The sequence below is a fragment of the Ovis canadensis genome, chromosome 16 (assembly GCF_042477335.2).
Source record: "Ovis canadensis isolate MfBH-ARS-UI-01 breed Bighorn chromosome 16, ARS-UI_OviCan_v2, whole genome shotgun sequence".
Taxonomy (NCBI): Eukaryota; Metazoa; Chordata; class Mammalia; order Artiodactyla; family Bovidae; genus Ovis; species Ovis canadensis.
Window position 1 is genome coordinate 41,492,316 of NC_091260.1, and position 12,985 is coordinate 41,505,300.

Sequence of the window (12,985 nt, forward strand, 5' to 3'; positions counted from 1 at the left end):
TAACTACTGCCATTTCATAGATGATAAAATCCAGACTTTGAGAGGTTAATTCATTTAACTGGTTGATTAAAATAATCCAAATTAATTGTGCTATACCATGCTGTAATGTTACAGGTTATAAAGAATTGTTAAATAACTATCAGTTAACCTACATTTGCAGTATTTTCTTTGAAAAATATAAAATACAACTTCATAATCTCTGAATATTTAGACTAAAATTAATTTGTAAACACAGTAAAACTTATAATCATTAAGAACTTTATATATGTTTGTGGTGGTTCTAAAAGCTGTAATGTGGTATCAAAACTTCTAAAGATTATATGAGACTCCTTGCTTATCTACCCCTCCCCACTAAAAATAATTTTTCAAAGTAATTCAATTCTCTGTGTCTCCAATTTTTGAGAACCGTATGGGGACGTGTGTAAATGAGAGAATGAAATAGGCAGATTATTTCCTTAATGTCTGCAAACGTACTTCAGAATGTTATCTTTGTATGTTGAGGGGGAAAGCTTAAAATGCACTGTCATTTCAGGATTTTGCAGGTTTGTGCATATGTGCATGTGTGTGCAAGAGAGAAATGTTTCAAAAATATGTTATGTTTAAGTTCAGTATTCAGCCACAGAAATATCTGATAGCACCAAGTTCTACTTGGTTTTGAGAAATGCACTGGCATTATCAATACTGGATTTATACGGTGACTAAGGGCTTTTCTGGAGGTTCTGATGGTAAAGAATCCGCCTCCAATGCGGGAGACCTAGGTTCGATCCCTAGGTTGGAACCCACTCCAATAATTCTTGCCTGGAGAATCCTCATGTACAGAGAGCCTGGCAGGCTACAGTCCACAGTGTCACAAAGAGTCGGACACGACTGAGCAACTAAACACAACACAGCACATGGTGACTAAAATTCTAGAGGCACAGAAAACTTGTGATAGTTACTGATATCTCCTGTAATACAAAATACTTACTATTTAGTACAGTTTTATAAGTTCTATTTGAATACAACTGATTTCTAATTTTAAACTGATTTCCTTTTACAAAATTAGCTAAATGCTAAAACCATAACACAGGTTACCCATTTCAGTTTTGTGCCAAGACACTTTTATTTAGTAAAACTAAATAGCTAATTTTATACTTCCCTGATTCAAATTTATATACCTGTTTAATACAAAAAGAAATCCTTAGGCTTTCTATAGATCTGAATCATAAGTTGGAAAAGTTTTGGCAAGTACCTGCTTTTTTTACCCCTGGCAATTTTTTTAAACAGACTTTTTGTTTTAGAGCAGTTTTAGATTCACAGCAAAACCGAGAAGAATATAGAGATTCCTCATAAAAAGTGTGTGAAAGTGTTAGTCACTCAGTCACTGCCTGACTCTTTGCAACCCCATGGACTGTAGCCCACCAGGCTCCTCTGTCTATGGGATTCTCCGGCAAGAATACTGGAGTGGGTAGCCATTCCCTTCTCCAGAGGATCTTTCTGACCAGGGAATCAAACCTGAGTCTCCTGCATCACGGATGGATTCTCTACCACGTGAGCCACCAGGGAAGTCCAAACATACTCTTGACACTCAACACAAGCACCGCCTCTCCCATTACCAACATTCCCCACCAGAGCAGTACATTTATTACTAATGAGGAATGTATACTACATATCAATATTATCCAGACTCTAGTTTTAGGGTTCACTCTTCATGTTGTACATTTTATGGATTTACAAAAATGCACAATGACATATATCCACCCATACAGTATCACATGAAACAGTTTCAATATCCTAGAAACTCTCTATTTAGCCATTCCTTCTCCTTTAACTCCCAGCAACCACTGATCCTTTCACTATCTCCACAGTTTTGTCTCTTCCAGAATGTCATATAGTTGGAACCACATAGTATGCAGCCCTTCAGATTGGCTTTTTTTACTTAGTAGAATGCACTTGTTTCCTCCACATCTTTTTTTTTTTGGGGGGGGGGGGCGGACCTCCCTGGTGGTTCAGACGGTAAAGCATCTGCCTATAATGCAGGAGACCTGGGTTCAGTCTCCGGGTCAGGAAGATCTCCTGGAGAAGGAAATAGCAACCCACTCCAGTATTCTTGCCTGGAAAATCCCTTAGACGGAGAAGCCTGATAGGCTACAGTCTATGGGGTCACAGACATGACTGAGCAACTTCACTTCATGTCTTTTTATGGCCTGATAGCTCATTTCCTTTTAGCACTGAAAAACAATCCACATCTGGATACACCACGGTTTACTTATCCATCCACCATCTGAAGGATATGTTGGTTATATCCAGGATTTGACCGTTTTGAGTAAAATTGCTGCAAACATCATATGCAGATTTTCATGTGGACATTCATTTTTCAAATCTTTTGGGTAACTACCAGGGAGTGTGACTGCTGAATCACAGGTCAGAATAGGTTTAGTTTTACAAGAAACTTTCTATCTAAACAGTCTTCCAAAGTAGTTGGACCTACACTTGGCTTTCCCACCAGAAATTCCTACTGCTCCACATCTCCAGCAGCATTTGGTGCTTTCAGTGATCTGGATTTTGGCCGTTCTAATAGCTGTGAAGTATTAAGCACCTGAATTCTGATTTCAAAGTGCATTTGAAATGTAACATGTCCCAGAATAATCCAAAGATTGAAAAATGTCAACATTTCTTTTAAAAAACTCTTTTATGAAACTATTGCCCTAAGTAGATTTTTCCCTACCAATTACTTACAGCTAGAAAGAATTTTGTATATACTGGACATCAAGAATTGAGGATACTGGAAATTTTAAATTAATGACATAGGAAGTCAACACAGAAAGCTCAAATGAAATCAAACTAGCATGATTTCAAAAAATTAAGTTTAAAAGCTTTCTTGGCCAAAGTTTCATCAGTGAGGGGATAAATTCAATGAAGAATATGCAACTCTGATCGAAATCATTTAATCAAAACTCACTGAATTCACCTTCTGGTTTTCCCAGAAGGATCGGCTGATACAAGAAGAATCAAGAAAGAATGCGGCTCTCACTGAACTATTCGAACATCTTTCTTCGTTAGCTAAAAATGAAATGGCAACCCACTCCAGTATTTCTGCCTAGGAAATCCCATGGACAGAGGAGCCTGGCGGGCTATAGTCCATGGGGTAGCAAGAGTCAGACAGGACAAAGCAACTAAACCACCACCACCAATCACTACAGACATCATATCAAATTCTGTAGTAATAATAAAGCGATGACTGCTTTTCAGCTGGAGGGCCTGGTTTTTTTCCTACTGCATATCTAGCTGTGGTGCATTTTAATGAGAAAGGATGACTGCACCAGCTTTTATCCAGGAAGCAGATTTTAGCCTTCTGCTTAGGTCTCCCACATGCTAATATGGATGACTTTGTTCTGAAGAAAATCACTGATACGAATACATGTAGGTGAATAAATGTATTATCACAATTACAAATTCAATGTTAACATTTTACACACTAACTTTCAAATGAGAAACCTAGAACTAACTAGATTCTCAGTATGTGTGAGGTTCCACTGAATCACAACAGCAGTTAGTACAGAAAAAAAACATCAAATGTTAACATGAATCACTTTGAATACAGACCTGACCCTCTGTCCCCAGGAGTGCACTTTAAAGCAGACAATTCATTCTCCACACAGATGTTACCACAAGTAACATGTGTGTGTGCTAAGTCATTTCAATTGTGTCCAACTCTTTGCAACCCTATGGACTGTAGCTTGCCAGGCTCTTGTACCCATGGGATTCTACAAGCAAGAATACTGGAGTGGGTTGCCATGCCCTCCTCCAGGAGATTGTCCTGACCCAGGGACTGAATCCTTGTCTCAGGCATCTCCTAAATTGGCAGGTGGATTCTTTACCACAAGCGCCACCTGGGAGGCCCAAAGTAATGTGGGGCTGCCTAAAGTTTAATGACTGTTGCTCTTTAAAGAAGAGAGAGTTTATTTCCAGACTAGCGTTGAAAAAATTCTGAGAAATGTTTGAAAACTCCTTCAAGTAATTTTCTCATGTGGTCACTGGGAGGAAAATGATTTTACAAAATAGATACCTTCATTGATTTATTAAATGTAATTTGTCAAAGAAATGAAACATTTAGATAGATTCTAGTCTTCTCTCACCACCAACTTCTCCCAAAATATATATTCCATCAAAGATGGCTCACTAAGAAGTTCTACTGCAGTCAAAGTGGCAGAATTTAAGAGGACATAACGAGTCTTTCTGCTACACAGCATCATTATCTATCTCTAACACATCCTTAAAAGGCTGACTTCTAATCATGTGCCAGAGAGGGCCCTGCTAACTTCAGTGCTTTCATAAAGAACAGATGAGAGCTCTCATCATAAATGACTTCAATACAACTGAGGAGAGAGTGAGCAGCCCAGAAAAAAGAAGTCCTCATGTAGAAATGTTGGTGGCACGAAATGCCAAGTGCCTTTAACTAAGACTTTCCCTGTCATAAAGCAAGTTCTGTAAAAATGACTGCAAATAAATTCTTCGGGGCTCAGTGTGAATCGGCAATTTCCATTTATATTATACTGTTGTTTACTCAAAAACTTTTGAATGAATAGGACTCAGAGTTTGCCAAAGTGTTTTCCACAAAACAGCTCTCTTGAGATGTTCCAGATCTGTAATCAAATAAGCCTGAAAAACCCTGAATAGTTAATTCACCTCTTGGGTATGCATAATGCACATTAATATATAAAAGCCTCTAAGAAGACAACCATTAAAATTTTTTAATATTGTTTAACTAAGCATTTCCCAGACATATTTGGCTACATATCTAACAGCTAATTAAACAGTCTGGGAAATACTATCACATAGGAAAAATATTATTATCATTTAAGAAATATTAGGAAATACTATACTCTGGGCACTCTGCTAAAATAAGTTCTAGTTCCTAAACAAAGTACTGATTTTATGTGTGTGACTTATTTTATTCAACTTACCATTGTTTCTTTTATACAGCTCTATCCTTAATAGTATTTTGGTCTGTTGTTTTCCAATCTTGCCTGATATTTTTTTCTGCATAGATATGAAAGTCTAGCAAATGTCAACTAGTTATATTAGTCTCTGGCTCAATTCTCTACTTCAAACACAGTGAATATTTTACAACTACATCTTGGCTAATAATAACCTGTACTTGTGTTTTAGACAAAACAGTGATGAAAATGCAAATAACTACAGCACTTCAGAATTGGTTAACATATCCTAAGAACACTTTCAGGCCATTGGGAAGGTCTTTCCAACCTACATTTCAAAATGTTCAGAAAGAAGCTATCTTGGTTGCTAATTTCAGTATAAGGAAAAATGATCTGACTGCTCAAAGGCTTATGTGAATGTCTTCCTTTTAAATTTACCACTGAATCATTTGCATCCTCCATTTAATACCAAGAAGGTATCAGCCACAAACCGGATGTCACCAAAATGCAAATAAACTACAATTGAGATCAGCTGTTGTTGTTATTCAGTAACGGATGCAGACTGATCTGTTTATTTTCTCATCCCACCCACCCTCCTCAGGTTTCATTTTTGTCTTCTCAATCTCAACTTGTTTCACTCGGCATCTCCCTCTATCCTCTTCTGTGTGAACACATTACATATTTTCACAGAGATGCCACTTGTGGTCAAAGGAAAGATGAAATCAATCAGTCTTTGTGATAATAAAAACCATGATCTTGATAGCCAAACCAAGAATATTATGCAACACAGATGTTATCTATCAATAAACCTTGAAAAGCCGTATATGCTTAATACACTGAGTTCATACAAACTGTTGCTAATTAGAGAGATGAGGTCAATAAATAAACAGCAGTGAGTTAGCATTTGGAAGGCTAAGAAATATATATGAATGGATGGGAAAGGTGGCTCTTGAAAGTCAAGAATGAGAATTAAATTTAATCTGGAGAAAATCTTGGTTGCATTTGAAAGCTTCTGAGCAGGTAAGTGCTTTGATTAAATAAATACCTAAAGAGTTCAGGTATAAATGAACTGGATGGGTGAGTAGCTGTTAATCGAGTATTTTAAGTCACTTGGTTAAAAGTGACTGACCTAAATCAAGGTTATCAGGACCCAGACCAAGTGTAGACATGGGGAGTGATGAAAGTGCCAACAATGGTTTCAAAGTAAGAGCTGGTGGAGCTTAGAAGGTGAAGAAGAAGGAGTGATACATGAAACCTGAGACTGAGGTTCCCGACACCAGGCTCAAATGATGTGAAGCTGACCAGGGAAAGGCTGGGAAGAGAAGCTTCTTCAAAGGAGGAAATGTTTCCATGTGTTGGGTTGAACTGCTCAGCAATGAAGTGAGATAACTGAACAGAAAACCTGAAGTATAATCACAATCACACAAGAATGACAAGTCTTATTAATAAAAACACATTTTGATTAGTCTTTCCTGGGGGCACATGGGAGACAGGATTGCAGAAAATTAGAGAATGAAAAACAGAAAGGTTACATATCAATAACTTGATTAAAATTCCATACTAAGTCAGTGACAGCTGTCTTAGAGCAATACTTATCTACTACAGCACAACCCATCCAAGAGCAAATGTGTGCAGAGAATTACAAAATACTTTTCAGACTGATGAAACTTCACTTTTATGCCTTATTTTCCCCTTTTTTCCCCAATGCTGCAGAAAGAGATGATGGGGAATTTAAATGGATGGGCCTAATATTTGCACAAGAATTCCACAGTCTATATAGATAAGTTTCCTACCATTACTGCTTAGCACTGGGCTCGGGCACTTGCCCTGTCAAGCAACAGATTTTCAGTACTGCCCCTGGCAGACATTCCACCAGCAAAAGCAATCCCTGCCCAGGCTCAAACATTCCCAACTATTCTAGTCACGCCAGTTCAACCCATGCCCCTTAAAACCTCACAAAAACATTGACTTACACTGTTGCTGCTGCTGCTGCTAAGTCACTTCAGTCGTATCCAACTCTGTGCGACCCTGCAGACGGCAGCCCACCAGGCTCCCCCATCCCTGGGAGTCTCCAGGCAAGAACACTGGAGTGGGTTGCCATTTCCTTCTCCATTGCATGAAAGTGAAAAGTAAAAGTGAAGTCACTCAGTCGTGTCTGACTCTTCGCGACCCCATGGACTGCAGCCTACCAGGCTCCTCCATCCATGGAAGTCTCCAGGCAAGAGTACTGGAGTGGGTAGTATATCCCTATTCAGCTTCTTACTAACCATAAACTATTTAAACTACCCAACAGTTTCTTTAGCTATAAAATGTACAACAGCTGACAAAATACCTATTGGTCTTCTTTGTTGCAAATACAGGATGTAAGGTAGGCGAAAAAGCTTACAGAGACCGTGCCCAATAAATATCATTAGCAGTATTATTTTAATCCATGAAATGAATGGAGTTTAAATTTTTTAATATATAAGCTATAATAAACTTGAGTTAAGTTGGTGGTTACTTTAGGTCAATGGTTTTAAAACTCATTTACCAATGAAACATTTTTCAAAGAAAATGTTATACCGGAACAGAAAGAGCTAGATAGAGCAGCTGTAATTTACAAAGGGATGTGAAAGCCTGGCTCTCACTCATTCAGCTTCCTTCACACTCCCTTCCACCAGTCACACCAAACCTCCAAGGCAGGTTCCCAGGGCACCAGCAAACACACTTTTAAAAAAGATATCATTTTGGGTAATAATTGATATAACCAAAAATTATGAAAAATAGGTCCCCATGGGTAAGAGAAGCATTCTAATTTTTTTTTTTCAATGATCATTCTTTTCATTCTGACACCTTCAGGAGCTCTTGAAGGTTTCAAAGTAACTACATATTTCAAAATTTTAGAATGAACATGTACTTCTTGCATACTGAAAACTGATGAATCTTTTTGGAAATGCTGGAATTATTTCTCCATCCTCTCAGTTCCCCAACTCCTGCACACACGTACACACCTCCTTCTAGGGAACTCAAAAGAAAACAAATGCACTTTAGCAGTCAACTGGATTGCCTCTTTCCATAGCATCCCATAAGTAAATGACTGTGCAATGGGAGCCCCAGCAGATTAGGATCCCCAGAAGATGTGGTCGACCACCAGAGTGGTGTCGATTTTTGTAACTGAATTAAATACTCTGAAAAAAAAAAAAAAACTCTCCAGTGTACCACAGCCCCCATAACTCTCTATTATCCTAAAAAACTGCACTATCTGTCTTCTGGAAACATTTGAACAGGTCAGAGAATAGGGCTTATAACCTGAGTAAGCAACTTCTGGATTCATAAGAAATTCCATTCCTGAGTGACATCACCAGATTAGGGGCTTTTTGAGCTATCTGAGTATCCATCCCTACACCTGGTCATTTGGGTTAGGAAATTGTTTTCAACCAGCCAGACCACCTGTCAATCTGGGACTTACTTCCCTGATGGGGCAGTGGATAAGAATCCACCTGCCAATGAAGGGGACACCGTGTGATCGCTGGCCCAGGAGGATCCCACATGCTGCAGAGCAACAAAGCCCAGTGCACTCTAGAGCCCAGCAGCCACAACTCCTGAGGCCCATGCTGCAGCTACTGAAGTCTGTGCGCCTAGAGCCTGTTCACGACAAGGGAAGCCATGCAGTGAGAAACCTGTGCACCTCAAGGATGCATGGCCCCACGCTCACTGCAACTAGAGAAAGTCTAGGCAAAGTAATGTACACCCAGCACAGCCAAAAGTAAAATTACTTACTTCAAAAAAGTAAAGCTGTGGACACACAATAAAGGGTGTAAACTCATAGGCAACTCTGAACATTGCACCAAACATCAAATTTCTAATTTATTAATAATTTGTAATATAAATATTAGATTTCTTATCATGCACACTGATATTGGAAAATTCCTAATTCAATAAGCATTTCTTACTCTCATATCCTTTCTAAAAGATAGGCATTAATGTTATATTCTTGGGTGAAAAACAGTGAGGTCTTGAGAGGATAATAACAGTCTTTGGATGTGTACATTGTATATGCAGACAGACGCAGAAAAATTCTGAGAGAATAAATTCTAATGTTAATAGAAGGTGGAGAAATCATGCGGTTTTTATTTTTATTTTATTTTTTACTTATCTCTTTTTCGATTTTTTTTTAAACAATCAACACTTAAAACCTCAGGTATGTCTTCACAGTACTTTCCTTGCTGAAAGCTCAGTCAGGGAATCCTACCGGAGTTCGTGACCAGGCTCCTTCCCGGCTCCTCCTATCTCTATCTTTAACCTCTGGCCCCAAGTACTCAGCCTGCTCCCCCAGCCTCTCAGTAGCCGTCACCACTCACTTGGCCCCTTCTGTTTCTTCTACCACTGACTGTACAACTGACTGCAAGCGACGTGAAGGATAAGAGCCCCCAAATCTCTGTGGTCTTAAGTTTACTGCCAACCAATAAGGGACAAAGAAAAAAGTAAACAAACAGCATGACAAAGTATAGGGAAGGAATGAATTTGCATCAGCTTACAAACTGTATACAATTGAGGCTCCTGGTTTATAGTTTTTAGCACACCCATGAAATTGCAAGGTACCATTCAGGAGGAGCCTACAGCAGGCCCAGGACTACTGACGACTTTGGAGTTCTTCCCAGGAGGCCAGGAATCAGAAGCATTGTCAGGATCAGTGCTACAATGAATTAACCTTGCCCAATATATATATACCCCAAGTTTTCAAGCATATGTAGATTGTATTAATAATCAATTTTTAACATTTAACACTTCTTTTCTCATTATTTGTCAGTCAAATGATGCGAAAACTACAACTCTCAGGGAAACGTCTACATCATTTTTTTGATGTTCAAGAGCCTCAAGAGATTGCTCAAAGAAGCTGGGAACACTAGTGTACAGAAAGGAGGACAGGTCTCAGAAGTGTGACAGAACAGGCTTTACCTGGAAGCTCCATCATTAACTGAGCAAATCTGAGCCGGTTCTCTAAACTCCCTGAGCCTCAAGTTTCCCAATAAAAGCTGGGAATAATAATAATTCCATGAACCTTCCCACGAGGGAAAACCAAGTGAACCCAGTCTTCTAGCTGACTATCTGCTCCCCTTCAAACCTCACCTGAAGTCCACACAGACAGAAGGGCAAGTGTAAAAGGCACTCTGCCCCTCGCACAACCTCTAAATGAAAGGCCAACCAACTAGGCCGATGGCCAGCCCTGACACACTGGCCTCTTGGCATGTCCTCTTATCTACAGAAACACACATACACACAAAAATTATGTGAAAAAAATTTTCAGTATTATTTCTTTTTTGAAGAGTAACATATAAAATCAACTTCTGCCTCAAAACAAAGTGTAACTATTCTTGGAGAGTGTCAGAGAGGAAACAGCAGATAAGTTTTATATACAACCTGAATTGAAAATTATTCTTGAAATCATTTCTTGAACATAAATATGTTCAATGGTTTAGATGAAATGATAGCACAATATAATTCAAGATAAACACGGACTATCTCTCCAGAAGATCTCCACCTTCCTTTAATCAGGAAAATGAGTCTAGCTTACACGAAATGACTGAGCACCGAGGGACTGATGCTTTCACATTGTGGTGCTGGAGAAGACGCTTGAGAGTCTCTTGGACAGCAAGGAGATCAAACCAGTCAATCCAAAGGGAATCAACCCTGAATACTCATTGGAAGGACTCATGCTGAAGTTGGAGCTCTAATACTCTGGCCACCTAATGTGAAAAGCCAACTCATTGGAAAAAACCTTGATGCTGGGAAATACTGAAGGCAGGAAGAGACAGGGGTGACAGAGGATGAGAGATGGCTGGATGGCATCACCAACTCAATGGACATGAGTCTGATAGTGAGGGAGAGGAAAGCCTGGCAGTCCATGGGGTCGTAAAGAACTGGACACGACTTAGGGACTGAACAACAACAATCCAAAATGACACTATCAACTGAATATAGTAAGTTGATAAGCATTTTAAATCAAAGGATTATTTCATTTTTAAATGCACAATTGACACACAGCAATGAGAAATACATAACAAGTATAAAATTCTAATATAGACAATGTAGTTCATGAAAACAATTTTTTTCTTTCAGAAAATTTATTTTCTGCTATTAGCTACAAACCCATAAAGGGGTAATATTAAAGGTATTATTATTATAGTACTAAAACAATCTTTTATACATTGGTTTATAGAGCAAGCTTTTGGAAGGACAAAGCAATCACATCAACAATTCACAACAATCTTTAAAAAGCAAGCTGTTCCACATTACAAATGCAAGTGAACTGTTATTTAAATCAGGAAGCAAGGAAAAAACTGTCCTTTAGGAAGATAACATAGAGAAGGAAACATCTCTTACTTTAAGAGCAGCCATGGTGTTTGTTCCTACACTGAAAACTGATGTTATCGCAATTATCCATCCCAATCTCCAGGCCTTGCTCCTGGAGGCAGTTATAACTTCTCCACCTCTTGCTGTGTTAACACTAGTTCAGTAATTTCCTGATAAAGAATCTTAGTGCAAACAGATCTTAGTGATTAACTGTAAGGTTCATCCCCTTCTTGTACAGATAAGTAAACTGAGGCCAAAACAAGTATCTTACTGTTAATAATAAAGCTAATTAGTTGAAAAGCCTACCCAGGGCTTTCCCAGTCCACACCTCTCATGAGAACCACAATTGTGAAACAGACAACTCAGGTAGGTATCAACCCAGAAGCATGGGGAATGTTTACAGTGGGCCACATAGCATAATTTTAACTATTAAAACAATTCAAGAGATTATTAGTCATACACCAGCATCCTTCAGATAGTAAGTGTAAGAACAGTGTTAATTTACCTGAATCTCTTCTAATGTATTCTTTTTATTCAAAAACAACAGTACTATAGAAAATTTAGAAATACTGTAATTTTAATAAAGTCCATACTACATATGCTATATTTTCAACTAGTAAATCAAATCAATATACCAATCCTGACACTTAAGTACACTGTGTCTATGGGAAATGTGATAACTATTTCAAGGCAAGCTTTTTTGAAATGTACACTGCAACACAAATCCTAAGTATTTTTAAGATTCATATTAATTCCAAGCTTTTTAAAAATGTATTTACAGAAGAAAGCTTCTTTTGCAATTTATATGTTCCTAAATGTTTCCATTAGCTAAAAGATATTTTGGAATATGATCAAAAGCTATTGAATGTCCGGTTCTAACAGCAAAGCTAAATCTCTGACAGTTCTCAGATGTGGCCACTGCTTTTAAACCACTGTGTCCCCAAAGGTCTAACAGGGTGAAAATTCTGCCTTAACAAGTGAAGACAGCAAGGCATATTTTAATGGTTTAATTTCATCTCTAAGCGGTAAACACAAAATTGGATTTGGGCTTTCTTCACATCTCTAACAACTTAGTATTAAAGTATGCATCTCTCATTCTTCCTCCTCAAGAAAAAAGTTTACACATTCCAGCTACATATAACTTCCAAATTCTTTCTAACTATGAAAACCAAAATAGGGCTCCTTAAAGAAAAAAAAAAAGATGGAGAATTGGCAGACTACATGTTTATGTCAACCTACAAAAAACATAGAAATGTGCAGCCCCAGCTCACCAGAAGAATCACATGTGACCAAACTATTCTGTGACATCTTATGTCTTTTATGCCCAATATGCTGGTTTTGCATTCGCCTGTGTCAATCCCTAAAGGCTCAAGAGCTAGTAGAACATCTTTAGCACGAAGAGTGTGAGAGCTCTGTTGTTGGCCCGTGGCATGATCTTAGAAACACTTGAATCAAACCTATTTATTTCCCCTCTGCTATTTAAAATCGAGAGACCTAGGCTTGGGACGTGGCTACACGACAACAACAAGAGAAGAAGAAAAAAACACCCGAACACGGAACACGCTAAGAACAAAGGAAACACCAGCTTGTGAACAGGAAATGAAGCAACTCTATACACATAAATACCTTTTGGGGCCGCCAACGTAGGTGAAAGTAAAGGTGGAGTCTGAGTATCTGAAATCTGAAACGAAAAGTCTTGTTAAAAGCTACCCCCTGAAGTGGATTTTTAACCC

General features: G+C 38.4%; 1 protein-coding gene across 3 annotated transcripts in view; it reads right to left on the reverse strand.

The window, feature by feature from the left end:
• Positions 1–12,985, reverse strand: part of PARP8 (poly(ADP-ribose) polymerase family member 8) — a 192,153-nt gene that overhangs the window by 176,736 nt on the left and 2,432 nt on the right. For all 3 annotated transcript variants that reach the window (XM_069556386.1, XM_069556384.1, XM_069556385.1), the window contains one exon: positions 12,879–12,933. In XM_069556386.1, coding sequence (XP_069412487.1) covers positions 12,879–12,933 — 55 coding nt within the window. The remainder of the gene's footprint in view (positions 1–12,878; positions 12,934–12,985) is intronic.